Below are 27,138 nucleotides of genomic sequence, written 5' to 3'. Positions count from 1 at the left end.
GGCTCATGGTTGGGGTTAGCCCCCAGCAGGCACCAGCTGGTGGGCGGGAGGGGATTGAGCGGGGGTTGCTGCTGCCCTGGGGCCCGGCTCCGAGGGGAGGAGGGCGGGTGTGGGGCTTCACTGAGATGACGTTGGTTTTCAAAACCTGTACATCGTCTTGTAAACCGATGTCACACGAACGGACCTTAAAAACAGTACTGATCAGAAACTGTTTCCAAAACTAATTCTTTCTAGGGGATTGAAAAGTAATACCTGGGCACGTTAAAACCGCCTACTGTTGATCATGCAGCCCCTATCTGTGGCACATGCTGACACACTTTAATCTCCCAGCATTCCTGGGGGCCTGCCACTGGCACGGAGCCGCACGGCGCACTCTGTGGAAGCTGCGGCTGCCCCACCCCTGGTGTGTGCCCAGGAGGCTGCAGCTGAAAGCCAGCTGCCACGGCTGGTAAACGGGTGCTGGGCGGAGCCCGTCTCGTGTGTCACACCGTGCCCTGGGCACAGTCCTGCTGCTGCGCAGCTGGCCTGGGGCAGCTGGTCTCTGGTGCCCCGCGCCCACCAGCCCTGCCCCCGTGGCCCCAGGAGGGACAGTCCCTGTCCAGGGGTCTGGCTCGTGTGTGCTCATCACCAGCTTCCTGGAGAAACAAACTCAGCGCCCAGTCACACCCTCTGGTTGTCGAGTGTGTTGCTGGCAGACGTGTTCACTGCAAAGTGACCTGAGGCGGCAGCCGCCCCGCTCCCCCCGCCCTCCCCTGTCTTCGTCAGGACAGCCGAGCCGTCGCCCAGGACGGCCTTGCACGTCACTGGCCTTCCCAGCTCCCCCACCCAGCCGGCCAGCGGGGCCCAGCGGGCCTGGCCCCCTGCAGGCCGGGGCGCGAGCCCCCGCACAGCCTCCTGGCATGCTCCGGGGCTGCGAGGCACGGCGGGCTCCCGGCCTGAGCTGCGTGTGCATGGCTGCCAGCCCTCACCTCCCCGAGTCCCCAGCACCCCGTGTCCCCAAGGTGGGAGGGGCACTCACACTGTCTGGGCAGAGCTGCAAACCCAGGGTGCCTGGGCTCAGGAAACTGCCCACCTTTGGGCCCCCACCCCTCCAAGTGGACGGTGGTGACAGGTCCGCCACCGAGCACACATGTTGCTCTGCTGACGACACTTGGGGATCCGTGATAAACACACAGGGAGTGTCTGCGCCCGACGGGCTCTGTGACCGTGCCCACCTGCCGCCTGGCCGAGGACCTGTGAGGCGGGTGGGGTGGGGCCGAGGGGAGGAGGCCGTGCAGCCGGGTGGGTCCAGAGGAGATGCCGGTGACAGGCGCGTCCCTGCCGGCAGAGCCTGCGCGTCCCCACCAGAGCGGGGGGGGCCCAGGCATCGTCGCCCCTTCCGAGGGGCCAGGCGAGGTCGGGCCAGACGCCGCGGTCGGGACAGACCCAGCCACGCTGCGGCCCTGCCTCCCCTCGCAGGTTTCGAGCCGTGCAAGGGAGACTGGGTGGAGGCCACCTACTGGATCCGGCCGGGCACGTGGAGCAGCGAGGCCGTGCTGGTGAAGCCGCTGCGGTACAAGCGTGTGGACAGGGTAGGCGCTGGCCCGCCCTCAACCTGCTCTCCCGGGCGCCCTGGGGTCACCGTGGGCAGGCTCAGTCGGGGCCACCGAAGACCCCGGCGTGGTGTCCTGGCTACGTCCTAAGTGGGGCACTTCGTGCCAAAGTCCTGACTGTTGGCAGCGCGGGCCGTGGGGGGTGGGCGTGCGGCTGGGGCCCCAGGGAGGGTGGCGGCGTATGGGGGCCCTGGCTCCAAGGTCCCCACGGCTGGCATCATCTTCGGGGCATCGCTTCCCCTCCAGGAGCAGGGTCCCCCTCCCCCGAGGTTCCCCGTCGCCGTCGTCTGCAGGGGGCCCGGGCGAGGGAAGGCCGCTGTCACTGGGCATTTGTTCTGGCCGGCCGGCGAGGCTGTCTGATCCCCTGCCCGCAGGTCTGCATTTCCAGCCTCTGGGGGAGGAACGGGGTGATCGACGACAGCATCTTCTTCACCCTGGACTCCGTGCGGCTCCCGGAGGGGTACGTGCCGCGCAGGCACGACCTGGTCAGCGCCGTGGTGGTGGAGAGCAGCCAGTCCTGCTACCTGTGGCGGGCCCTGTGCGTGACCCCGGTGGCCAGGCGGTAAGGGGGCCTGTGCGGGCCGGGCGGGCCGGGCGGGAAGGGCGACAGCGGCCCACGCGGCTGGGTGAGCGGCTGCCGTCCACGCCCTCGTGCCGCCGGGGCGGGGGCGGCGGCGGCGGTGGGAAGCAGGCGTCTCCCACCGGTGTCCGTGGTGATCGTGTCGAGGCCCCGTGCTGTCCCTGGTCTGCCCCGGGCGGTTTCCCTGTCTGGCGGGTTTGTGTCTTGTCCTTCCCCACACCAGCATTCATTGGCATTTGACTCCTCGTGCCTACATCTTTCCCACGGTGCCCCACGGGCCGCACCTCTGCCGGCAGGCTAGCACGGTGGCGGGCTCCCTGCCGCAGACCGCCCTCCTCCACCTGCCTCCCCTCGGTGGGCGGCTCGCTGCCTGGCGCCCAGTTACACGCGCGTGCAGTCCCCCCTCACGGGAGCTCAGGCTCATTTCCTGCCGCGTAATTGAGCCCCAGAGCCCGGGGATGCAGACCGGCTGCCCCTCAGCCTGACTCTCCTGGCCCACCCTGTCCAGCAGCAGCCTCAGGCTCGCTCTCGTTCAGACCGTCCCGGTCCTCCCCAGCCCTGACCTCCTGCCCCTCGGTGACCGGCTGACCTAGCTCTCAGAGGCGCAGGGCCCGCCAGGTGCGCACGCACCTGCTGCGCACACCGGGCGGGCGCTGCCCGCTGGCTCCTGGCTGTGGCCAGTCCCTGCCAGGGCAGCCTCCTCCGTGACTCCAGGCAGCGGAGTGAGTCAGGGCAGCCAGCCAGAGGGGGGTGCTGGTCATCGCTGGGCCAGGGGCTAACCCCAGGCCTGGCCCAGGGGGCTGCTCCCTCGTCGGCCTCAAACAGATGACCTCACAGGGCACGGGGAGGCCCCTGCAGTCTGAGCCAGGCTGTGAGCTAGCCCTGAACCCCTCACTCAGGTGTCCCCCCCATCCCGCCAGTGAGGGCTTGGGGCTGAGGGCCACCTGTGTGCCCCCGTCCTGGACACAGAAGTGGGCCTGGCACCGAGAGGGCCTCGCGCTCTCTGCGGAGTCACCAGGGTGTCGCTGCCCCTCTGGAGCCGACAGGATTGCCGTCTCCTCCTTCAGGACAACTGGCGTCTCGGGTCTGGGAGGGGAGGCCGGCGGGAGGGTGGTGGTGCTGCAGGGGGCAGCCTGCTTGGTGGCCGTGACGCCATCCGGGCCTCTCTGCAGGGACAGTGCCACCGCCGCTGAGGCCGAGGCCCCAGAAGAGGTCTGCGAGGCCCAGTTACTGAAAGACAAAGGCAACATCGAAGTGACGAGAGCGACCGACTTCGGCACGGTGAAGGAAGGTGGCAGCAAGAGCATGGTGCTCTGCATAGAGTGAGTCCGCGGGGCTGCGTCGTGGCTCCCGGCCGGGGCCCGCGTGCCCCAGTCCCTGGGGAGCCGTGCGTCACAAGGACGGCTGAGTGTGTGGGCGCCCGAGGCCTGCTGCTCGAGCCCCGCCCTCCGTGTGCAGGAACAAGGGGGACGCTCCCCAGCACCTGGTCAGCTGCAGGCTGGCCGGCTGGGACAGGGCCCGGCAGTTCCGGCTCCACACGCTGTGCAGGACCCAGCGCCGCCCGCCCGCGCCTGCGGGAGCCGACCCCGGGAAGGCGGAGGGCGGCGTCCACCCGGCAGACGGCGGCCAGGACACCCAGGCCCACCGGGCGCCAGAGAGCGGCGTGAGCCACGGCGGCGCCGTGCCCCCAGGTAGAGGGGGCTGGGCTCCTTCGACGCCGCGGGCTCTCGGGTTCCGGACCTGCAGGCGGCTGCAGACCGGGGACGGCTGCCCGCTGTCGGCTGGCCGTGGGCTTCTGCCTGGAGCTGGCCCTGGGCTGGGCCGGGCACGTGCGTCCCCGGTGCCGCCCCCGTCAGACATGACTCCCCGGGTCTGGTCTCGCCTCCAGGGGGCTGTGCCTGCGAAGCCGAGAGCGGGGAGAGAGAGCAGAGCGTCCCCCCGGAGCCGGCGGCCGAGCCAGCGCCCAGCGGGCTCATCCCCCCCGGGGGGAGGGCCCTGGTTGTGGTCGTCTGCGAGGCCAAGTACGTGGCAGCAGGGCCTGCGGGGGTCTGACCTGCTGGGTCCCCAGGGTGGCCCCTCCAGGTCTGATGGTACGGGCTGGACGTGTAGCTCTCTCGGTGGGACCCAGCTCGTAGCCAGAGCACTGGTGGAGACCGTGGCGGGCGGGAGTTCTACCACACGAGGCCCCACCCCCGCCCCCAAGCTTGACAGGGGCCCCCACCCCTCACCTGACCTGTGAGTCACGGGTGACCAGCAGGCCACCCTCAGCCCCTCCCCTCCTCGGCCTCCTCGCCTGTGTCCATGCTTCCACCGTGGCCTGCTGGTCACCTGTCAGCAGGACACTTGGGCAGCAGGCCTCCACCGGCACCTGGTAGTTTAATTGTGAGTCTCTTTAAAACGCGGGCTGGTGTGTCCCGGCCCTGACCGGGCCCGGCAGAGTCCGACTGCGGTGACACTTACGGCTCCTTCAGCCAGTGCCGTGTGAGGCGGCCACTCTGTGACCCCTGAGACACCGGGACAATGGGTGTGTGACTGGGGACGCAGGGTGTCCACGAAGCCCGTAGCAGGAGGTCCGGCGGGAAGCAGAGTGGCCGCCGGCGACTCTGGCTGCGGCGGCCGCTCTGACGGCAGCAGGAGTGCCGGACGGACGTGTGTGTCCATCTGCCGTGGGCTTGCGCGTCCCCGACACAAGTGTTCGGGTGTGTGACTTCGTCTTGGAAAAACGCCCGTCGCCCTCTGCCCTGTAAAAGGCGTGACTGAAGCGACGGGCCCTGCGGACGGAGAGGTCCGGCCCCCCTCGTGCGCGCAGTGGGGGGCCTTGCCAAGCCGCCCTGCCGATGGCGCAGACGGAGCCCGCTTGGTCCCCAGGACCGCCGGCCGCTGCAGGGAGCTGCTCCTGCTCTGCTTCTCCGGCTTCCTGATCGGGCGCGTCCTGGAGGTGAGCGTGGTGAGTGCAGAGGAGGCCCTGATCGCCACACGCGAGCCGTTCCTGTGGAAGAAGTCCAAAGGTCCCCAGGCGCCGGTGCCCACGCCCATGAAGTCCACCGTGGTCGTGACCACACAGAAAAGGTACCGCGGCGGGGCAGACGGCCGCGCAGCCCGGCCTGCGCTCGCAGTGTGGGAGGCAGTCGGGGAGGCGGGGTGTGTGCCTGGGGGGCCTTCCCACCCCCGCACTGGGGTCGGCGTGTTCGCACGAGGCCATGTCCAAGGGCCCTGGGGCGCAGCCCCCCGTGCGTGTGAGGACGCCTGCCCCTCCACCCAGGGGGCCTCCGGTGGCCCTCCCGGACGCTGACCCTTTCCCTCACTCCTGCCACCTCTGATGTGTCCGACGGCCCGGCCCGGCCCCCAAAACAGCCTGGGCCCCACACCGCCCCCCAAGGCACCAGTCGGTGAGGGTCAGCAAACGTGGCTGGCGTGGCCTGTGCGGGCTGTGGCAGCCCCCGAGTGCCACCTGTGTTTGAGGCCGCGGGGCCGGTCGGCTCCCTGGGGCCTGCTGGGATACGGCGTCTCTGGGTGGGGGCGGGGGGAGGGGGGCTGAGAATGACCTCGCCCTTTTCCAGTGCCGCGCGGCTGGGGGACGGGGGACCACCCGGCGTAACTGGGCGTTGTCTCGAGGGTGCTGCAGGGCAAAAACCTCTGAAAAGTTTTGGGCCAAAAATCTGGTGTGGGGGGACCCGACGGTATTTCGTGGCTTGTCCTGTGCAGTGTGGATATGCGCTCTCAACTGCGGTCACTGACAGGCTAGCTCGGGGCCACCCCAAACCCACGGGGACGCGACCACCTCCTTGTGCAGGACTGGAGGGTCCTGAGCCTCCGGGTGCCCCCTAGCAGGTCTTGACGAGCCGTCCCGGCCTTACGGACGGGCTGGCTGGAGGGTAGTCTGCAGGCAGAGAGTGAGCAGTCTGCTGGCCTTTGGGGCGGGACCGCCGTTGGAGCCCTGCACCAGGGAGCTGCGTGACCCGGGCCGGTCTCCTGACCTCCCTGAGCCTGGGTCACGTTCGGAGAGGGACGGGCCGCCCCCACGTGCCCACGAGGTCTGTGCAGCTGCCGGCACAGCGCGACCAGCAGTGAGGGGCACTGGCCACGGAAGGGCTGTGCCCTGGAGGGGACCCAGAACGCAGGGTGAGGGGTCCACGTGGCCTGCGGGGGGTCCCCAGGACCGCATCTCCATCTCAGGAGCCCCCGGCTGCGGTCGGTGGTCCACCAGGCAGCCCCCAGCAGCGCCTGGCCTGGCTGGAGCGTGGAGATGACCAGCACAGGGGTCTTATCCCTGGTCCGTCATTTCCGTTGGAGTGTTGACAGCCGTCACCATGCAGTTCAGAGTGTCCCTGAAACAGGACACTCCTGTCACCGGGTCAGTGACCCAGCGCCTGTCCTGGCTGGCACCCCAGCACCTACACCTGCGGCCCAGCCCCCTTGTGGTCGGCAGCCCCACACGTCCAGCCGTGTGGTCCCGTGTTCCCACTGAGGACGGGGTTTGCGGCTGCCCTGGGCTGTAAGCAGCCCGGTCTGTTCGCTCAGCTCTTCGAGGCCGGGGGGCAGAGGGAGCGTTTGGGCCCCGGACCTGCACGTGTGTGTGTGGGGGTGCTCTCTCCCCTTCCCTCGTTCACGTCTGCAATCACTGCTCTTCTGTCGCGTGCTGACTGACCCCCACTTCCCACGTGCACTTCCCCCGTGGACCACCACAGCCTCACTGCAGCCTGGGGGAAGGGGGCCCCGTTTCTCAGGAGGTGACAGCCCCCCAGGGGCTGCTGGCTCTGGGTCTCCTGGCGCGCCCCTGCCGAGATGCTGAGCGGAAGGAGCCCACGCGTGCGGCGGCCCCTGGGGGACAGGGAAGGAGGCACAGGCCGCGTCCGCTCAGCCTCGAGGGAGCAGGTCACAGTGGGCGTGCGGCGCCCGTCCTCACTCGGCGCTGGGCGCTCCCACATGGCGCCAGCCCCGCCCCTGCGCCCCCAGTGCTGGGACTCCTCCCCTCCCGGTTTCCCTCCCCTGGCCTCGTGGTGCCCTCTCCGACTGGCCACAGCAGTGGCGATGCACTTCCCGCTGGCGCCCCTCCCAGGCCGGGCGGAGCTCGGGGACACGGCCTCCCCAGAGAAGGGACGGCTGGGAGTGGGAGGGCCGCCAGGGCGGAGCTGCCACGACCTCGGGAGGCACCGCGGGCAGGCTCAGGCCCCGGGGAGCGCTCGGACAGCTGCGGGAGACCCACGGCCCCGGCCCCCAGGGGGTCTCGTGCACCAGGCCCCCTGCCCCTGCCCAGTGGGCGGGAGAGGGCCTGGGGAGGCCCGGCGGGAGGCGGGAGGAGTAACCGTGGGCGCCCCGCTGACGCCTCGTGGGGACTGATGGACTGGGGCCTCGCTCGGTAGGAAAGGGTGGGAGGTAGTGACCTGTCTTGTCCCAGATGCCCAGGTGGTTAGGAATCGCTTCCAACTGTGAATCTCTCTCTCAAGGAACCTGAGACGCCAGCTTCCGAGTTTCCTCCCCCAGTACCCCATCCCCGACCGGCTGAAGAAGTGCGTGGAGCAGAAAATCGACATCCTGACTTTCCAGCCGCTGCTCGCGGAGGTAGGGATGGGCCCCCGGTGTGGAGCGCGTGCGTCTCTGACAGCGCTGGGGGGGCCTCTCGGGCTCAGCCCTCAGCCTGGCTCCCGGCCCCGCCCGGCAAGCCCTGCCTCCCAGGGTCTGGGCCAGACGCCCGCGCTCCGTGCACCGCTGCTGGGGTTTGGTTGGGGTGCACCGTCCTGCTGCTGGTTTTTCATTTGTTGTCTTGTCCTCGTCTCGCCTCTTTTTTCCCCTATGGTGGCAGCGACCCCCGACTCGGCTGACAGGCCACCTTCCGTAGAGTGCGCGGTCACCCTACGCCCTCTGCCGCAGAGCGTGCGGCGTGGCCGGTTCACAGAGGACCGAGTGCAACCGCGAACAGCCCAGGTCTGGGGCACACGCCCCAGGCTCGTGGCGCCTTCCGCTTCCCTTTCCCGGCCTTTTTGCTGACGGTGGCGCAGGCGTGACTTGTGCGAGTGCTCTGGACCGCGCGCAGTCAGCCGCCTTCAGGGGCGTCTCAGAGGGCGGGGTCCCCGCTGGCCGCAGAGTCACCGGCCTCCTCTCTGGGTGCTCGCTGCTGTGGTGCCTGGAAGGGTGCGAGGACACTGGGCGCCCGCAGCCCCGCGGCTCCGAGGACACGCCCGTCCTGCTCCTCCGCCCCGAGGAGCCTCTTCCTGCTGCTTGGAGGGCGGCCCCTCCTCGGCCAGTGCGAGGGCTCTCGGCCCGCAGTGCGCCTCGGTGGGCCTTCCTCCCGTCTTCTCTGAGCTGCTTCGGCTCCGCGGGCTGGCTGCTCCCCTCCGACCTGGAGGCTCTTTGGCGAGTCCGTCCCCAAACACGCCCCCACCCCCGCCCCCACCCCCGGGGCTCGTCCTCCGCTCCTCCCCGTCTCGCTTGCGTTTGGACGTTTCTGCTCCTGCACCTTCAAGTTCGCTCATTTTCCCTTTTCCTTTTTTTTTTAAGAGTTGTCATAATTTTATTTTTTTTATTTTTAGAGGAGAAGGGAGGGACAGAAACGTCAGTGTGTGGTTGCCTCTTGAGCGCCCCCTACTGGGAACCTGGCCCACAGCCCAGGCCTGTGCCCTGACTGGGAATTGAACCGGTGACCCTTTGGTTCTCAGGCCAGCGCTCAGTCCACTGAGCCGCACCAGCCTGGGCCACGTTTGCTCGTTTTCCCTTCTGCACATGCTGCCCCACCCACTGCATGTTCTATGTCAGGTGGTGGTTTCTCTCTGCACGTTCGGTTCGGGTCTTTAACATGTTCCGTCTTCCCTCCGCTGCTTGAACGTGACCAACACGGTTACAGCAACAGCTTCGAGGCCCTGTCTCCCAAGTGGGTCACGGGCAGTTTCTGGTGCTGGGTTTCCTCCGCGTCACGGGCTCCAGTTCCGCCACCGTCCGTGCCAGGAGGCCTCGTGTGGCTGCCAGGCGTCCTGGAGCTCGCCTCGCCGCGCTCACTCCTGGGACACGGTTGGGCTCCTTGGGGGCAGTGGGACCCCCTGCGCTCTGCAGCTCTGTCGGGCGGGGGCAGAGGGGCCCGCGTCAGGGCGGCCGCCCTCCCGGCTCTGCCCAGGCCCTTGACGACACGCTCGGAGCTCGGGCTGCACCTTGCGCGACCTCTGGGAACTGTCCCCTGGAATCCAGTGGTTCTCCACAGAGGACAGTGTGCCCCGGGGGACACTTCTGGGGTGCCACGACTAGGGTGCTAGTGGCATCTGGTGGGTGGAGGCCAGGGATGTGCTAAATACCCTGTGACTCGCAGGACGCCCCCGCCCCCGCCCGCCACCCCCGCCCAGAGCGGGGCAGCCCGGTGGTGCTGACCCAGGCGGCAGAGCCCTCGCGGCCTGGTGAGGGCGCTCTCACACCCCGAGCGCTGGCGGGCAGCCCCCCTGTGCCGCGCTCTCTGCCCCTCGGCCTCCTGGGCCCCACAGGGCCACCGCCTCCCCACCCGGGCCACCCAGCTCCGGGGTCCTTTCCCTGTCGCAGGGTCTGCCCACCCCAGGTGGCCGTGGGCCCCGACCCGAGGACGGTTGTCTGGCCACAGCCCTCACCTCCCTGGGGCTGCGAGTCGGCGGCGGGGACCAGCCCCACCCTGAGCTGCTGCCGGCTTGCCTGGCAGCGCTTGAACATGACGAACTACAAGGAGAAGTTCTCGGCTCTGCTGTGGCTCGAGGAGATTCACGCGGAGATGGAGCTGAGAGAGTACAACATGAGCGGGGTCACCCTGAAGAGGAGCGGGGACCTGCTGGTGCTGGAGGTGCCGGGCCTGGCCGAGAGCCGGCCCTCTCTGTACGCAGGTGGGCGGGGCTGGGGGGCAGGTCTCGGTGGGCGGCGCTGGTCCCAGTCCCTCGTTCTCCTGGTCTGGGCCAGAAGGTCGCTCAGCACTCAGGCTGCCCCCAGCGTCTGTCCCCAGCGTCTGCCCCCGCCACGCGGACCTCCCTGTCTGTTATGGGGCCGGCCCCCTGCTGCACTGCCGTGGCTCACGCCCCGCCCTGTGCTTCCCCCAGGCGACAAGCTGGTCTTGAAAACGCAGGAGTACCACGGCCACGTCGTGGAGTATGTGGGCTACGTGGTGAAGGTGAGGGCTGCTGGGCGGGCGCTGGAGACGGGCCAGGCCTCAGGGCTGGGGTGAGGGTGCGTCTCTGGGAGTCGGGGGAGGGCAGGGGGGCCGCTCCTGAGGGTCGTCTGCGCCAAGGAGGCCGCCTCGTCGTCGCCGTGTGACTTGAGGCTCGCTCACTTGCGCCTTCCAGTACTTGGGACTCCACCCCGGTTCTGGGCGTTTCTGTGAGTGTCAGTGCCCGTGTGTGGCGTCCTCAGGGCCAGAGTCCGAGGCCAGCTGGGTTCTCCCCACCCGGGGACGCGCTCCCACGTCTCGGCCGTCTTGGTCCCTTCTCAGTCTGGGGAGACCGGGGCTCCTGCCGCGGGGTGGTCCCAGCCCCTGGACCCTGCCACGCAGCGCCCGGTGCCCCCAGCCTGGAGCCCGGCCGTGGGAGGGCCCCCCCAGGAGGGCCCCCCCCCACTGCACGCTGCCGCACGAGTGCCGTCCTCCCTGATGGTCTGAACCGCTGCCTGCGGGACCTCCCTGTGGCCGGAGGGTCCCCCTAGCCCCGGAACGGAGCTGGCCCCTGGCGTCTGGGAGGGGCGGCCTGGGACACCCGGGCACGGGGCCTGTGGGCCTGGGGTGGGCGGCCTCATCCTTTGTCCTTACACCACATGCCGCTCAGATCTGTGGGACGAGCGTGTCAGGACGTACCACAGACACACAAGACCGTCCCAAGGAACCGTGTGCGAGCGGCGGAAATCAGACCGTCTGCTTCTCCTTCAGATTCACGAAGAGGACGTGACCCTCAAGCTGAACCCGGAGTTCGAGCAAGCGTACAACTTCGAGCCCATGGACGTGGAGTTCACGTACAACAGGTGGGGCCTCCCCCGCGGCGGGGCCCGGACGCCGGCGGTGCGGGGGAGGACACCGTGGGGGTCCGTGCCAGGAGGTGGCGCGCTTGTCGGGGAAGTGCCCGTGGGGGGGGGGTCCGTGTTTCAGTCGCGTGCTTGTGGAGCTTGCAGAGCGCGGCGTCCTCAGACTAGTCCTTCATCGCTGTGCTTCTCGCAGATGTTTCCTCAGGGTGGGGCGCGTGGTCTTATCGTTTGTGATGCTGCCTTTTGAGGAGCAGTTCTTCAGTTGAACAGCTTTTCCTTTCACGAGTCACACTTTTGGTGACGTGCTTAAGAAATCCGCCTCGTGCAATATCACCAAGGCTTTCTTCCGTATTTTCTCCTAAAATTCTGCAGGTTTAAGTTTTACGTTTAGGGTTGCGACCTATTTTGAGTTAACTTTCGCAAATGCTGCGACGGCGGAGGGCTACTAACGGGGGGGGGGGGGTGCGTGGCTGCCCCGTCCGGGCACCAGTGGTTGGCGTCTCCCTCCCTCTGAGCGCAGATCCTCGCGGCTCTCTGGAAGCCCTGCAGCCGCGGGTCTGCCTGCCCCCGGCTCCTCGTCCGTCTGGGATCAGGTAGCTGAGGGCCCCCCAGGCCGGTTTGCGGCGCTGTGCGGCTGCTCCAGATCGCCGTCCTGGGTGGGCCGGCTCGGGAGCAGCCTGTGCCTCCCGAGGGCGGGCGGCCTGTCTGCAGGGGCGTGGCCGGGCCGCGTGGAGTCTCCCGGTCCCGGAGACGCCGGGGAACTGCCATCTCGAGGCCCAAGAGCCCCGTCCATCTGCCGCGGCCGCTCCCCACGCCTCCTGGTGTGTGTCCCATTCGGCTTGTCCTGACTCTCCAAGGAGTCCTTGCTGCTCCTGCGAACAGTGACTCTAACTGAAATGCTGGCTGCTCCAGCAGCTGACTCGTGTGTGGCGATCATGTGTTCTCCGCACTTGCCGAGTGAGGTGTTTCGGGAAGCGCTCTGCGGACCGCAGAGGACCCCGCGCGCGCCCGCCGGTGCTCGCGGGGATGCCACCTTCCCCTCTCTTCCCCGCGTGCGTCTGCTCTGCTCTGCCTCCTGCGAGGCCCGGGCCTGGGGAGCCGCGGGAGCCGAGGTGTCTGTTCGCGGTGGGGCAGCAGGGGCAGCCGAGGCCCCGTCGGGGGAGGAGCTGGAGCCCCGGTCTGCGGACAGCGTTAGGCACCGGTGGGCGTGGGGGGTTGTGCCCTCCGTGCCCTTCAAGACGCCGTGGGGATCTTGCTCCTTAGTCTAGCGAGACGGTCAGTCGCACGACTGGAACAAGCCCCCTTCCCATGGCGCGCCTGCCTGTCCCATGGTGCTGTGCCTGGTTTGCCAGAATTCTACTGACGTTCGCATCTGTGCTGTTGAGGGGTGTTGGTTGCAGCTTCCTGGACTGCCCTTTTCTGATCTGGGTACCCAGGCAACAACTCTGGCCTCGCCGTGAGTCGGACAGCGCCACCTCCTGTCCGTCTCCGGGGCAGTCTGTGGGGACGGGCCGGCTGGCCCGGGAGGCGCAGGGTCTGGGGTTTCCTCGGGGAAGCTCCCCGCCTCTCCCTGCAGTCTCTCCCGTGGGTGCCAGCCGCTCGGCCAGCAGTGTCCTGCAGGGGGCGCTCTGGGGTGCTGGTCAAAGGAGCCGTGTTCCTCCCCCTCCCCCTACCCACCCCCCGCCCCGTCTAATCCGCTGGCACGAGGTCCTTCCTGCTATTTCTTTATTCCTTTCCGTGTGGGGGGGGTCTGAGCTGGGTCCCCCTCGGGTCTGACACTGGCGTTTGGTCCTCCTCCTCCCCCCGTTAGTCTGGCTGGAGGCCGGTCTTCTCCGGCGCGTCCCTGCCGCGCCGACTTCTGCTCTTTTTTCTTCTTCTAGAGATCTCATTTATTTATCTTCAGAGAGAGGGGAAGGGAAGGAGAGAGAGGGAGAGAAACGTCAGTGCGGGGGTGCCTCTCATGCGCCCCCCACTGGGGACCTGGCCTGCAGCCCAGGCGTATGCCGTGACTGGGAATCGAACCAGTGAGCCGCACCGGCCGGGGCTGAGCTATGTCTTTTCAGCCTGTTGACGAGTGGAAGCACTTCAGCTGGCTAACAAACATCGTATCCAATCCTCCTCGTGTTCCCAGAATGAAAAGCTCGATTGTATTTCTATTTTAGGGAACCCTTCCTCTAGTGTGTCTCTGGCCGCTGGAGGGGAGGGGCTGGCTGCAGCCGGTGGGTTGCCCGGCTCTCTCGGCGCGGCCTCTGGCGTCTCCCCCTCGCACAGACGCGAGCAGTCCTCCCCAGGAGGGCCGGGCTGAGCCCGCTCCCTGCTCCTTCCGCATCGCTCCGTCTGCGTCAGGTGTCTGTCTGTCTGTCTCAGAGTGGGTCCTCGGAGCGCCGCCCCTCTCCGGCGGGTCTCATCTTGGAGTCGGGTGCGTCCCAGGCAGCGTGTGGACGACCTCGTCGGAGGGACAGGGCAGGGCTGCCCGGGCCTCAGGGTGTGGGCCACACACCCACTCCTCCAGCCCTGCACACGCCCCTCTCAGGACTGTGTGCTGTGAGGGGTCCCCACAGGCCCCTCCTCCCTGGGAGCCTCGCCCTGCACCCCGTTGTCTCCCAGGGGAGAGGGGCTGGGTGGTCCTCAGGTGCCCGGGCCTGAACTTGGCGGAAGTGTGGGTGTGGCCCGGGCTCAGCGACGCTGTGGCTCCGCCCTCTCTGGCCGTCCTCCCTCCCTCGTGCTCTGGGGTGTCGGTCACCCAGTCTCCTCGGAGGGGGCTTTATCTCTTCATTCCCACCCTTTCCCTTGTGTTAGAAAGTGCACCGGCAGGCCCCCACTGGCGCCCTGTGCCGAGCCCTCGTCACCAGACCGAGACCTGACCTACTTGTAGCGTCAGCCCCTCTGGGGAGGGAGCCCCCGGTCCGTCAGGGACCCCGGCAGTGCCATGCCCCCAGAGGAGGGGCCTCACCGTGCCAGCTTCCCCCGGGACGACCTCCCGCTCCCTCCCTCTGCCTGTGGCAGTGCCTTTCTGCGCAGACCCGACCCCCTGCCCGCCCACCGCACTGGACACTGCCCGGTGCGCGTCCCCTCTTGCTCAGGTGGGCTCCTGAGACCTTTCACGCCCCGCAGCGGTCCGTGCGCGGCCCTGACCCTTCGTGCGTGCCGGTCCCCGCCCGTCCCCTCCCTCTGCTAAAACAGGAATGTTCCGGGAGAGGAGGGGTCCCTGCTGTCCCGACGCGTGACGCCGGGCCTTCTCTCCCGGACGCCCGATGGCGACATGTGCTGCATGAAAAGGCCATGGTGCCCCCCTTCTGCCCGCCAGGCCCCGCTCCTGGGAGAGCCGGGGAGAGCCGGGGAGCGCTGGCTCTCGCGGGGCCTCTGCAAGTACCGTGCAGCGGCCGTGCTGGCCGGGACGTGGACCCGGATGTCCGTGGCCCGAGGTGGCCCGGCACGTCTGGACCTGAAGCCAGTCGCCCTGCTGTCTGCCTCCGCAGGACCACGAGCCGCCGGTGCCACTTCGCGCTCGAGCAGGTCGTCCACCTGGGGGTGAAAGGTACGCCGCGCGGGCGGGGAGGGCCGCGCCCGGGTTCTCAGACGCTCCGTGTGCGCGTCCCACGTGCTGAAGGTGGAGCCGCCGCACGCGGCTCGTCCCCTCCCCGCGGGCCCCTCGGTGCTGACGGTGCTGACGCGGAGACCAGCGCGGCACCCCCTGCACAGCCCGTGCAGGGCCGTGCCCGCTGGGCTGGGGGGTTGTGGGGGGGGCTGTGAGTGGTTCGGGGCGACGTGAGCGTTCAGGCTGCTTCTGTCCATCCTTTTAAAGGTTTTCAGTAACATCTGCCTGGTTCCCTCTTCCCCTGTTTTAAAGTGTTGTTTCCAGAAGAGGTCATCTTGCAGTCTCCCCAAGTGACAGGCGGTTGGAACCACGCCCAGGACCCCGGAGATGCCGGGCCACCCGCCCACCAGGTACGGCTGCGCGACGCACGTCTGGGACTCCGAGCAACGGGCACGGGGCTGGGGCGGGGGCGGGGGTCCCGGACACCCCGAGTCACAGTGAGAGCGAGACGGGGGTGCCTGCCAGAGGGAGTCCGGCGTGGTGCCTGTGCGTCCCGACGGGCCACCTGCCCGGCCGCTGTGCTGAGGATGGGTGCGGGGGGGGGCACACGCCCGTCACAGGGCCCGCATGCGTCGTCCCCGCGAGCGTCTGAGGGTGTTCCGGTTTTCACGCGTGCAGCCCGGTCGCCATGAGCAGTCACGTGGCGCCTGCTCTGTGCCAGGCACGGTCGGAGGCTCTGCATGTAGTCCCACACGCAGAACAGGAGTGGTCTTGTTTCACCTTCAACACAGGTGTTGAAGTTGTGTCTAGCACTTGGGAACCCTTCTGCCGTTCCCTAGCCCCTGTTCACAGATGCAGACGCCGCCCGGGGGCCTCCACCCACAGTACCTGCCGCGCTCGGCGTGTTGGCTGGACGCCGCAGGGCGTTGCCCTGGCCCTACCCCTACCCCATGGCTGTTCTGGGGGATGCGTCCCCATGGGCCGAGTCTTCACACTCTGAAGTGCAGAGCAGTGGGTGTCCGCGGACTGGCCGGGCTACGGGGGGACCCGGAGCCTCAGACACCAAACCCCTGGGACCGTGGGGCAGCGCCGCCCGAGGGAGGGAGCAAACGAGAGTGCCTGTGCTGGGCCCAGTCACAGCCCTCAGAGGGGCCCCAGGAGAGGTGGGCTGAGGTCACAGGGCAGCAAGCACTTCTGGGGTCCACAGAGCACCCCCCTCCTTGTTTTCCGCTAAGGACTCAGCAGTGCCGGCTCCTCACCCAGCTGGCGGGTCCTCAGCCTCCCGCACACAGGGCCGCGGGAGCAGCCGCCGCCCGGCCTGGCAGGGCCGCCATGCAGGAGCTGTGGGTCACCTGCAGCTCCGGTGCCTCTGCCGAGGGGGCTCCTGCTGGGCCCCCGGCCCTCTCGGGGGCTGGAGGTGCCCTCCCCTCTGCGGCTCTCCCTCGTGGGGGTTGGGGGGGTTCAGCAGGAGGCACACACACACCAAGTCAGAGAGAAAGCTGTTGTTTTGGAGTCCTTGTCACGCTTATGTTTATTTGTAAAAGATAGTTCAAACACAAACAGGCTTTTCGGGAGGAGTTCCGGCCAATATGGGAGCGTAGTATGGGAACCCTTCACTTCCTCACACAACCCGTCTAAAGTCGACAAACAACCAAAAACACCAGAAAATCAAACTGCATGGAACTCCAACAACCAAGGAATTAAAGAAAAAGTCAACCAGAACAACCAGACCGGTACGGTGGACCCCACAGGGCGGCGGACTCAGAAAAACCTCAGCCAGGCGGCTGGGGGCAGGGCTGACCGCCCGGCGGGGCAGAGCTGCTCGACGGGGACTGACTTCGGGGGAAACCGAGACTCGGCGCTGCCTGTGGGCTCGGCTGGGGCTGCCACAGCGACAGACACTTCCAGTCTGAGCGAGAGTCTGCTGGAGAGAGCCCAGCAGGTGGGCTGCACCTGTCCCTCTGCGGCCGCTCCCCCACCGGCGGCGCAGCAGAGAGGGTTGCCCCGCCCCGGTGCATGCCCAAGGCCCGCCCCTTACAGCTTAGCGGATGCGCTAAGACAGAGAAATGCAGTATGGTCCAAATGAAAGGACACGGCAGAACCTCGGAACTGAGCAATGAGGAGACAGCCAACCCATCTGATGGAGAATGTAAAGCCCTAGTAATGAAAATGCTCACAGAACTGATAGAGCTTGGTTGAAAAATGAAAGAACAAATGGAAGATACCCAAAATGAAATAAAGCAAATTATTCAGGGAACCAACAGTGACAAGAAGGAAAGCGGGATTCAAAGCAACAATTGGGAACAAAAGGAAGAAATAAACATCCAACTGGATCAGAACAAAGAAACAGGAATCCAGAAAAAATGCAGAGAGGCTGAGGACTCTCTGGGGCAACCTGGAACATCCCAACATCTGAATCACGGGGGTGCCAGAAGGAGAAGAGCAATAGCAAGAAGTTGAAAACATATTTGAATAATGGAGGAGATCTTCCCCAATCTGGCAAAGGAAACAGACTTCCAGGAAGTCCAGGAAGCTCAGAGAGTCCCAAAGAAGCTGGACCCAAGGAAACACATACCAAGGCACATCATCATTACATTAGCCAAGATTAAAGACAAGGAGAGAAACTTAGAGGCAGCAAGAGATAAGGAGACAGTTACCTACAAAGGAGTTTCCATCAGACTGTCAGCTGATTTCTCAAGAGAGACCTTGCAGGCAAGAAGGGGCTGGAAAGAAGTATTCCAAGTCATGAAAGGCAAGGACCTACATCCAAGATTACTCTATCCAGCAAAGCTCTCATTTAGAATGGAAGGGCGGATAAAGTGCTTCTCAGATAAGGTCAACTTCAAGGATTTCATCGTTACCAAGCCCTTATTATATGAAACATTAAAGGGACTTACCTAAGAAAAAGAAGATAAAAAATATGAACGATAAAGTGACAATAAGCTCGCAACTATTAACAAATGAACCTAAAAAACAAGAGAAAAACAATGAAAACAAAAACTAAGCGAACAACTAGAACAGGAACAGAATCACAGAAATGGAGATCACATGGAGGGTTATCAGTGGGGAGGGAGGACTGGGGGGAAAGGTACAGAGAAGCAGCAGCATAATTAGTAGACATAAAATAGACGGGGAGAGGTAACAAATGGTACAGGAAACAGGATTCAAAGAACTTACATGTACAATCCATGGACATGAACCAAGTGGGGGGAATGCTAGAGGGTTAGGGGAGTATGGTGGGGGGTGTAAAGGGGGGAAAATGGAGAAAACTGTAATAGCATAATCAGTAAAAAGTTCTTAAAAAAGGAAAAATACTTTTCGGTAGCTTCTCATCAGACACCTGTAGTTTCCTCGTGTCGGGCGAGGCGTGCGCCCCGTGACCCGCCGGGGGCCACCCAGCCGCCGGGGACAGCGCCCACGTTCTCTCTGTGAACCGGGCCTGTGTGAACACAGCTCGCTCTCACACTCTTTTTTGGGTGGTTGTTTCTAGAACAGGAAAGCCATGACGGACCAGCCAAAGCCCACCGCCAAGCCAGGGCCAGCGGGTGCCCAGGCCACGCTGGGGCCGGCGGCCTTCGCCGCGGGGATGAGCCGCCTGGGTGCGTGTGGTCCTGCCGGAGGGGCTGGGCAGCGGGTGACGGGGGCGGGCGGGCTGCACGTGCCGGCTCGGCTGGGGGCACTCAGGGCCGCGGTTGGGCAGGCAGGAAGGGGGAGGGCGGTGGGCGTCCCATGTCCGCTCCGTCCGGGGTGGCGCAGGCGTGGACAGAAGCGCCGTCACCGCCACCACAGGAGCGAACACGGGACGCCCACCGCCCTCGCTCCTCTGCTCCGACCAGGCGGCGAGGCGCGGGCCCCGGAGGCCAGGGAGGAGGAGTTCTTCAACCCGCTGCTCAACGAGAACCAGAGGCTGGCCGTGCGGAGGATCCTGAGCGGGGACTGCCGCCCCCTGCCCTACATCCTCTTCGGGCCTCCGGGCACCGGGAAGACGGTGACCATCATCGAGGCCGTGCTGCAGGTGACGGCAGGAGGCCACGCGGCTGGCGGGCGGCATGCACACGCACTCCACAGTGCGCGTGTCGGGGACCCGTGTGGCTTACGCCGCCGCAGCAGGAAGAGCTGGGAACCCCGGGTCCCTCGGGTGCAGCCGGTCGGCCGTGTGTTGCCGCTGGGCCTGTGCGGGTGCGGAAGCCTGTCCCAAGGGGAGGGGGGGGCGTTTGTCCTGGGGGGAGCGGGCCGGCTGGCCCACCGCGGGGCCCTGCAGAAGGGGGTCCCGGCACAGTGGCTGCCGTGTGGTCCGCAGACGACGTCCGCCGTCCCCGCCTGCGTCACGGCTGAGTGCGCGGACACGCGGTGCGCCTCGTGCGTCTGCGCCGCTCGGGCCTCGCGTCTGCGGCGCCCCAGCAGCCCTCCCGCGGGCGGGGGGTGGTTCGGGCCCTGGGGTGCGGAGCTCTCGCCCCGCCCTCAGGCCTGTGGGCGTCCCCGCCCCGAGCCCAGCCCACGGCTGACTGTCTCGCCTGCCCTGACCAAGGTGTACCACGCCCTGCCGGACAGCCGGATCCTGGTGTGTGCGCCCTCCAACAGCGCCGCCGACCTCGTGTGTCTGCGGCTGCACGAGAGCCAGCTGCTGCAGCCGGGCACCATGGTCCGTGTGAACGCCACCTGCCGGCTGGAGGAGGTGAGCGCCGCCGCAGCCGCCCGGCCGTCCCAGCCCCCGTGCCCGACCTGCTCCTGAGCAGCTGTCCTGGCCGGGGCGTCGCGGCTCCGCTCCCCGCGGCCGCCTCCTTGCCCACTCCCTGCCAGAGTCGCCCTCTCCGGCCCCGTTCTGCTGGCTCGGGTGCCTTGCTTGCAGGTTGGAGTCCTTTCAGCCAAAGTGACCGGGCCAAGGAGTGAGGGGCATTGCTCTGTGGGGGTCAGAGGGCGCTGCAAGGTCACTTGTTACGTTCAGAGCTCTGGAACCCACAGATGGGGGCTACGCTGGTGTGAAGAGATAAATATTCTTTGAAGACTTTGTTTGTTTGTTTTTAGAGAAAGAAAGAGAGGGAGAAAAACATCAGTGTGTGGTTGCCTCTTGAGCGCCCCCTACTGGGGACCTGGCCCACAACCCAGGCCTGTGCCCTGACTGGGAATGGAACTGGCGACCCTTTGGTCCGCAGGCCGGTGCTCAATCCACTGAGCCCCACCAGTTGGGCTGGAAAGAGATTTTGATTTAGGAAAACAATCTCAAATCATTGCTGAGCCATAACTAAGACGTAGAACAGAATTATCTTAGAACTCCTTCCAGCTTTGTGACTGTGTCCAGTTGAAAGACACGCAGTAGCCTGACAGCAGACTGCCCCCCAGACGGTGATCGAGGCCATCAAGGCGTACTGCAAGGACGGGGAGGACATCTGGAAGGCCTCCCGCTTCCGGGTCATCATCAGCACCTGCAGCAGCGCCGGGCTCTTCTACCAGATCGGGGTTCGGTGAGCACCCGGGCGGGCAGGGCGGCACCCCGGGGTGGGAGGGCGGTGGCAGAGGAGGCCCAGACAAGAGGCAGGACCGACCCGGTTGAGGGGGGGGGCGCAGGAGGGGCCGAGGAGGCCGCACGGGGGCGGGGCCGCAGCCGCAGGAAGCCCAGCGGCCGTGGGTGAGGACGGTGCTGCCCCACAGAAGGCCTCTGGGCCGAGGCGGGGTGGCCGGCCTTCCGGCGTCCCTGCCCCGCGCTGGAAGAAGCGCTGTTTCGTGCCACACGTGAGATGCATTGCGACATGGAATCACAGAAAACCTCCCTGTGTTTTAAGTAAATTTACGACTTCGTCCTGGGCCGCAGGACGTGGGACCCCCGTTCTGAAGCCCCCGTGTCGTGCTCAGAGGAAGGCACGTGAGGCCGGCCCCTGCAGCAGGCGCCGGACACGGCGGAAAACGAAAGCATGCTGCCCTCGTCCGCGTGGGACAGGCGGGGCCTGTGGGGGCCTCTGTGCAGGGGCAGCCCGAGACGCCCCAATTCAGGCTCCGCGTCTGAGCGGACTGACGGCCAGCGCTGCCCCCCGGGCTCCCAGGAGCCGGGACCCCACACTGGGGCCCCCGACTCATGGGCTGGGGGGCCTGGAGCCCCAGCTCGGACCAAGGTTGTCCTGGCAGCTGTGGCTCTGGGTGTCGTGCCCAGCGGCCAGTCTCCGTGGCTGCCCCCGGGGTGGAGAGCGTGAGTCCGAGGCGGCAGCGGGTGGAGGTGGCATCACCAGTGTGGGGGGGTCGTTCAGAGCCCCGCCGTGGCCAGCTCTGTCGCATTCTGCCTGCCGCGGTGGAAACCACGGCCCAGAGAGGGGATAGGATGCCCACGCCACCCAGCTGCTGGGCAGCGAGGCCGGGACTGCAGCCCAGGCCTGTGTCCGTGGCGGGCAGACGGGCGGGCAGGCAGTCCCAGCCGCACCGCACCGTGTGGTCCACTCACCTCTTTCCCTCCGAGTCGGGCACAGGGTCCGGTGGGGCCTCCCGGGCTGGCCCAGCCGGCCCCCAGGGACTCAGACAGCGGCGACCTCTGAGGTCTTTGGCTCCAGAGTCGGACACTTCACGCACGTGTTCGTGGACGAGGCCGGACAGGCCAGCGAGCCCGAGTGCCTCATCCCCCTGGGGCTGGTGTCGGACGTCGGTGGCCAGGTGAGGCGCCGGCCTGCCCGTCCCCCACCCCCACCCCCGCAGGGATGCAGCCTTTCGGGGGGGCCACGTCCCGGCCACCCGCACCCCTCCCGCACCGCGGCCGGTGCTGAGTGTGGCTGACCGGCGAGTGCCCGTCCTGTGTCACAGATCGTCCTCGCTGGGGACCCCATGCAGCTCGGGCCCGTCATCAAGTCCCGGCTGGCCATGGCCTACGGGCTGAACGTGTCCCTGCTGGAGAGACTGATGTCCCGGCCGGTGTACCTGAGGGACGAAGACGCCTTCGGTGCCTGCGGCGCCTACAACCCCTTGCTGGTGAGCTCGGCCCCCAGCTCCCACGGGGTGCGGGTCCCTGAGGGGACGGCTGAGGCGGGCCCAGTGTGTCCTGTGTTCCCAGCCGGCCCAGGGCCCCTGCCGTGCAGCACGGCTGAGCTTGGCCACCGAGCAGGAGACGACGTCAGGGGCAGGTCACCCCCCTGGACAGGAGGGAGGGCGTGGGAGGCGGGGCTCGGGGCCGGCTGTGCACTGCCGCCTCCTGACTTGGGAGAGGCGTGCCTGCCCCGTGTGCCCCTGAGCCTCAGGCCGGGCTCGGGGGGGGGCAGCATGGGCCCCCGGTGCCTGCCGGCCACACGGCCAGGCCTGGCTCCCTGTTTCCCTGACAGTCCCTCTTTCTGTTACAACGCGGCCTGTTCGGAAAGTGGCCTAAGGTGCCGAGGTCGCTTTCTCCTTGGGTGGGAGACGAGAGGCCTGGGGGGGGGTGCCTGGGTGGCGGGGTCTCGTCCTCTGTCCCCTCGCAGGGCCCGGGGTGCAGACTGCTGACCAGGGCCCGGCCCGCTGCCCCACCCCGCCCCCGCCCCGCAGGTGACGAAGCTGGTGAAGAACTACCGGTCACACGCCGCCCTGCTGGCCCTGCCCTCCCGGCTGTTCTACCACAAGGAGCTGGAGGTCTGCGCGGACCCCGAGGTGGCGGCCTCCCTGCGGGGCTGGGAGAAGCTGCCCAGGAAGGGCTTCCCCCTGGTCTTCCACGGCGTCAGGGTGAGCCGGGGCCCCACCGCGGCCGGGACGCCGGCTGCAAGCCGGGGGGGTGGGGGGTGCACCGCCTGGGCCAGTGGCCTCGGCGCTGGAGGGGCGCAGCGGGGCAGAGCGGCTGCGGCTCGTCCCCCCGTGGGAGCACTTGCGGGTGCTGTCAGAAACCCATGGCCAGGCTAGGCTGCTGTGGCTCAGTCGTCCCAGAAGCCCAGAGGTCCCTGGTTCGGCCCCCGTCAGGGAGCAGGAGGCTGCCAATCCGCGATTCTCGCCCTTCCCTCGTCTCTGGAGGGAAGGGAAGATAAACCTTTGGAGCAGTAAAACCCCGCAGCCAGACGGGTCCGTCTGGGTAAACGTGCGAGGACAAACCAGAGGACGCGGGACCCCCGAGTGTCTTTGGAACGGGCCCGTGGGGGGGTCTGCTGTTCAGCTCCTCCGCCCCTGACCGCAGCTGCGTCCACACGGTGCCCCCGCCCGCCGTGGGGGCCTGGGCGCGGTGTCCGGTCAGCGTTTCCCTCACCAGCACTCCCTCCTCGAGGGTCCGACGGCCTTGCCCCCCCCCCCCCATGCGGCCGCTGTGCCGTGGGGCGCGTGCCGCTGGCGGCTGCTCACCTCCCTCGGTGCTGGGCGCCCTGCGCTGCGTCAGGAGTCGGTTTAGACTCCACGCCGACACGCCCTGGCCGCGGGGCTCGGCGGTGGGGTGTCCTCCTGCCCCACGGAAGGTCGCAGGTTCCCTCCCCGGTCAGGGCACGTGCCCGGGTTGTGGGTTCGGTGCTCGTTGGGGCGCAGCCGACCGATGTTTCTCTCCCTCTCACCTTCCCTTCCCCTCCCTCCGAAGCCAGTAAACTGATCCCAGGTGAGGATCAAGTTCGTTAGAATAGCAAGTCCCACCTGGTGAGATACTAATGCTCCCCTTCCTCTTTCTCACTGTCTGGTATCTCTCTGTCCTCTCTCTTTTATTCTGTATCGTTTTACTTTGGATGCAGTTATTTTAAGCAGCTAGGGTTTTTTAACATTTATTTATTTTTAGAGAGAGGGAAAGGGAGGGAGAAAAAGAGGAAGACGAACATCAGTGTGTGGGTCTCTCTCTCATGCCCCCACCTGGGGACCTGGCCCACAACCCAGGCACGTGCCCTGACTGGGAATGGAACCAGGGACCCCTCGGTTCACAGGCCGGTGCTCAGGCCACTGAGCCACACCAGCCGGGGCAAAGCAGCTAGTTTTTCTGTTTGTTCCCATTTAAGAGTCTGTCTGTAATGAGCTCAGCCCCTCGGACCTCCAGGTTCCGCCTCCACCTTCATCTTCCGCTTCGTTGGCTGTCTCCTCCTGCCCCACGTCTGTTGTCTGCGTGGTTCCGCTGGAGGGTGTGCGCCGCTCCCTCCTCGGGGAGCCGCTGCCGCTCCGGGCTTCCGGCACGCCCGCCCCCACGGCTGTCTGGCCCCGTCCCGTCCCTCAGAGCCCGGGGCTGAGGCACCTCGAGAGCCCACCTCCCCGGGGCCAGCGCGCTCCCACCGCTCTGCCCGGGACACGCTCGCGGCTGCGGTGAGACGCCCACAGCGTGAGGCGGGCTGCATGGGCCCTTTCCGGTGCAGAGCTCAGCGGTCTGCCGTGGGTTTCAGAACCCCGCCCCCCCAAACCAACTGTCCCAGCACACCCTCCCCCAGCCCAGCCCCCGGCACCACCGGCCGCCTCTGTCTGCTCGGCTCTGACTCCCGCGGGTTAGGGTTAGGGTTAGGCCCCACAGTGCCTGCGCTCGGCGCCCGCACCACTGAGCACACCCGGTCTGCGGGTCCGGCTGCCTTCCTCTTCGGGGTGAGCAGTGCCCGCTGCATGGACAGGCTCCTGCCACTACGCGGTCGCTGTGGCGACGGACGCGGTCGCTGTGGTGACGGTCCCGGTCTGTGTGGGCCCCGCACGCAGGTCCTTTGGGCAAACACCCGGCAGGAAGCGCCGGGTCCCACGGTCTTCCTGCTCCAGCGTCCCGAGGGAGCCGCGAGGGAGCCGCACGCGGTCCGTTCTCCGCGGCTCCTGCGCCGTCTCACCCTCCCGTCAGCCCTGCACAGGGCGTGGCTCCCCCCCCCCCCCCACATCCTCACCAGCTGGGGGCTTCGGCACCGGTGACTGGAGCCGTCCTGGTGGTGTCAGCCGAGCCCCCAGGGCTGGGCTTGCGCCTCCCCGTCGCGCGGTCGAGCGGTGGGGCCCAGGATGGCGGCGGGCCCGCAGTTCGGACGCAGGGGGGCCACACGCTCACACGCCTGGGGGCGGCCCGGGCCCCCACCTGCCGCACTGGCCCCCCGCTGGCCTCTGCCTCCTCGGCCGTGCTCTCGGGCCCCCCCCTCGTGGCTCCCAGGCCTCTGTTCCTTCCCAGCGTGCACGCCCCCTGCTGTGTCCCTGTCCCGGCCCCGTAGGACAAGCCCCCGTCCTCGTCCTCGTAGCACTGGTGCAGCAGTGACCGTTCCCAGTCCCTGCTCTGCGCCCGTTCACGGCCCCGGACGGGCGTTTTGTGACCAGAGAGACCTGTGCCGACCTGCCTCTCTCCTGTCCCCGACGGCCGCAGGGCAGCGAGGCGCGAGAGGGGCGGAGCCCGTCCTGGTTCAACCCGGCCGAGGCCGTCCAGGTGCTGCGCTACTGCTGCCTCCTCGCCAGGAGCCTCTCCGGCCGGGTGTCCGCACAGGACATCGGCGTGATCACGCCCTACCGCAAGCAGGTGGGGCCCTGCTCCCGGGCGGTCCTCGGTGCGTCCTTGTCCCCAGGGGCCGGCAGGGCAGGGAAGCACAGACTGGGCCCCGTGGCGCCAGGTCCCTCACCCCCATCCCCAGCCTGTCCCTGGGCCGGCCGCACCCCCGCGTCCTGGGGCTGGGAGGCCCCCCGCCCGCACACTCCGCCCGAGGTCCGGTTCGGTTCTGCCCATGTTGGTGGAATTGAGAGGCGGCACCGCTCACTGGGTCGCCCTCCCGCACGTCCTGGAGAGTCGGGCTGTAAAGCTGCGTCGTCGTCCACGTTGTTATCTGCTTCGAAGGTGGAGAAGATCAAGATCCTTCTGAGAAACGTGGACCTGACGGACATCAAGGTCGGGTCGGTGGAGGAGTTCCAGGGACAGGAGCACTTGGTCATCATCATCTCCACCGTAGGTGGCCCCGCCCCTCGTGGGGCAGCGGCGTGTGGGGTCGCCTGCACGTTGGCGGGCCCGCGGCCCACGCTGGTAGAAAGGGCGCGGGCTCGGGGCCTGCAGGGAGGCGCCCTCACAGCCACCAGGGGGTCAGCCCACCGCAGGGAGGGGGCAGGACTGGGTGGAGACCCCCTGGGCGGGCGGGCAGGGATGCGGTGGGGGGCGGACAGCGGGCGGGCGGAGGTGCCACGTGGGCGAGGTCAGGGGCCAGCGGCCCCCAGGGAAGCCGAGTCCCCTCCCCGACCTCTGTCCTGCCCCCGTAAAGGGCCCTGCCCAGCAGTGCCACCCGCAGGCGAGGTGGAGCAGCCGGGCCCGCTGCTCAGGCTCCACCTCCCCCCAGTTTTTGTTTTTAAACTGGAAATGGGGCTCACCAATGTTTAATGTTTCTAAATGCTTTTCTATGTCGAGAGTTTCTGTCCACGACAAAAAATCTTGAAACGTCGTTTTTCTTCTCCTTTGTGTTTTTCAGGTACGATCGAATGAAGATGAATTTGAAGACGACAGATATTTTCTGGGTTTCCTGTCCAACTCCAAGAGATTCAATGTTGCCGTCACCCGACCCAAAGCCCTGCTGATCGTGCTGGGAAACCCTTACGTTCTAGTCAGAGTGAGCGTGCGCGGGGGGGGGCGGGGCCTGGGTGGGGAGGGGCGGGACCTGGGCCGCTTCACCCGCCCTGAGGCCCCGCCCCCTGCGTCCCCGCAGGACCCCTGCTTCGGCGCGCTGCTGGAGTACAGCATCACGAACGGCGTGTACACGGGCTGCGACCTGCCGCCCGAGCTGCGGTCCCTGCAGAAGTGAGCCCCCCGCCCGGCCGGCGTGGCTCAGGTGGAGCGCCGTCCTGTACACCAGGAGGTGGCGGTTTGGTCCCCAGTCCGGGCACACGAGGCCACCAGTCCGTGTTTCTCTCTCACATCAATGCTTCTCTCTCCCTGTCTCCTCCTCTCTCTCTAAAAGCATGGAAAAATTGTCCTCGGATGACGATGATGCATAAATAAACAAATACAGTGAACCTCCCGCCTCCCCTCCCGCCTGGGCCTCGGTCCTGCCCCGGGGCCAGGCTTTCGGGGCAGCGGTGGGGTTGGCCTGAGTCGCAGCCCCTGCCAGTCCCCTCTGGCCAAGACCTGGCCCCTTGTGCAGACCCTCAGGGGCCGTTCCTGGGGAAGCCTGGAAGTGCGTGCACGCGGGGTGTGTCCCCTGTGAACAGCACCTGGCTGGGGGGGCGTGCACCCCCCCCCCCCTGCTCAGTCAGTTTGTCTTAAACGCACATCTGGTCCTGCCCCCGAGGCAGCGAGTGGCCGCTGGGCAGTCTGTGGGAGGCAGGCTGAGCCTGGCCTGGGGGGCCCCAGACTCCACCGTCTACAGGCACACGAGGGGACACCGACCAGGGACAGTGAGGCTGGGGACCCTCAACCCGTCGCAGCTGCAGTGTCCTGGGGGCCTGGCCTGGGCGCTGCCCACTGTCCCCGGGGGGACAGGCCCCCCATCGCTTCCCTCCTGGGGCTGGGCCCCTCTCAGTACTCTGGGCCCTGAGGGCACGAGGAGGACCTGTCTGGCCCTGACGACGCTGTCCAAGGCCACGGGTGGGGGCGCCTGAGAGCCCCAGTGGGGCACCTGGCCATTTACCCCAGGCTGGGCCATGGGGCAGGA

The 27,138-nt window shown here is 67.1% G+C and overlaps 1 protein-coding gene across 1 annotated transcript in view; it reads left to right on the top strand.

Moving 5' to 3' along the window:
• MOV10L1 (Mov10 like RISC complex RNA helicase 1) overlaps positions 1-26,289 on the top strand; it is a 37,504-nt gene extending 11,215 nt beyond the window's left edge. Inside the window, exons 4-27 of the mRNA XM_045834752.1 lie at positions 1,459-1,571; positions 1,967-2,154; positions 3,351-3,494; positions 3,631-3,863; positions 4,061-4,193; positions 5,041-5,241; positions 7,620-7,734; positions 9,827-10,004; positions 10,215-10,285; positions 11,033-11,124; positions 14,604-14,662; positions 15,898-16,005; positions 16,414-16,604; positions 18,153-18,261; positions 18,499-18,677; positions 19,191-19,337; positions 20,003-20,124; positions 21,199-21,298; positions 21,446-21,610; positions 22,157-22,330; positions 24,879-25,028; positions 25,341-25,448; positions 25,960-26,097; positions 26,194-26,289. Of these exons, the coding sequence (XP_045690708.1) occupies positions 1,459-1,571; positions 1,967-2,154; positions 3,351-3,494; positions 3,631-3,863; positions 4,061-4,193; positions 5,041-5,241; positions 7,620-7,734; positions 9,827-10,004; positions 10,215-10,285; positions 11,033-11,124; positions 14,604-14,662; positions 15,898-16,005; positions 16,414-16,604; positions 18,153-18,261; positions 18,499-18,677; positions 19,191-19,337; positions 20,003-20,124; positions 21,199-21,298; positions 21,446-21,610; positions 22,157-22,330; positions 24,879-25,028; positions 25,341-25,448; positions 25,960-26,097; positions 26,194-26,289 (3,314 nt within the window). The remainder of the gene's footprint in view (positions 1-1,458; positions 1,572-1,966; positions 2,155-3,350; positions 3,495-3,630; positions 3,864-4,060; positions 4,194-5,040; positions 5,242-7,619; positions 7,735-9,826; positions 10,005-10,214; positions 10,286-11,032; positions 11,125-14,603; positions 14,663-15,897; positions 16,006-16,413; positions 16,605-18,152; positions 18,262-18,498; positions 18,678-19,190; positions 19,338-20,002; positions 20,125-21,198; positions 21,299-21,445; positions 21,611-22,156; positions 22,331-24,878; positions 25,029-25,340; positions 25,449-25,959; positions 26,098-26,193) is intronic.
• The last annotated feature ends 849 nt before the right edge of the window (positions 26,290-27,138 follow it).

Source organism: Phyllostomus hastatus, unplaced genomic scaffold, assembly GCF_019186645.2.
Source record: "Phyllostomus hastatus isolate PE091 unplaced genomic scaffold, TTU_PhHast_1.1 phas_contig_198, whole genome shotgun sequence".
In the NCBI taxonomy this organism is placed as follows: domain Eukaryota; kingdom Metazoa; phylum Chordata; class Mammalia; order Chiroptera; family Phyllostomidae; genus Phyllostomus; species Phyllostomus hastatus.
This window is presented reverse-complemented; position numbering and strand designations above follow the sequence as displayed.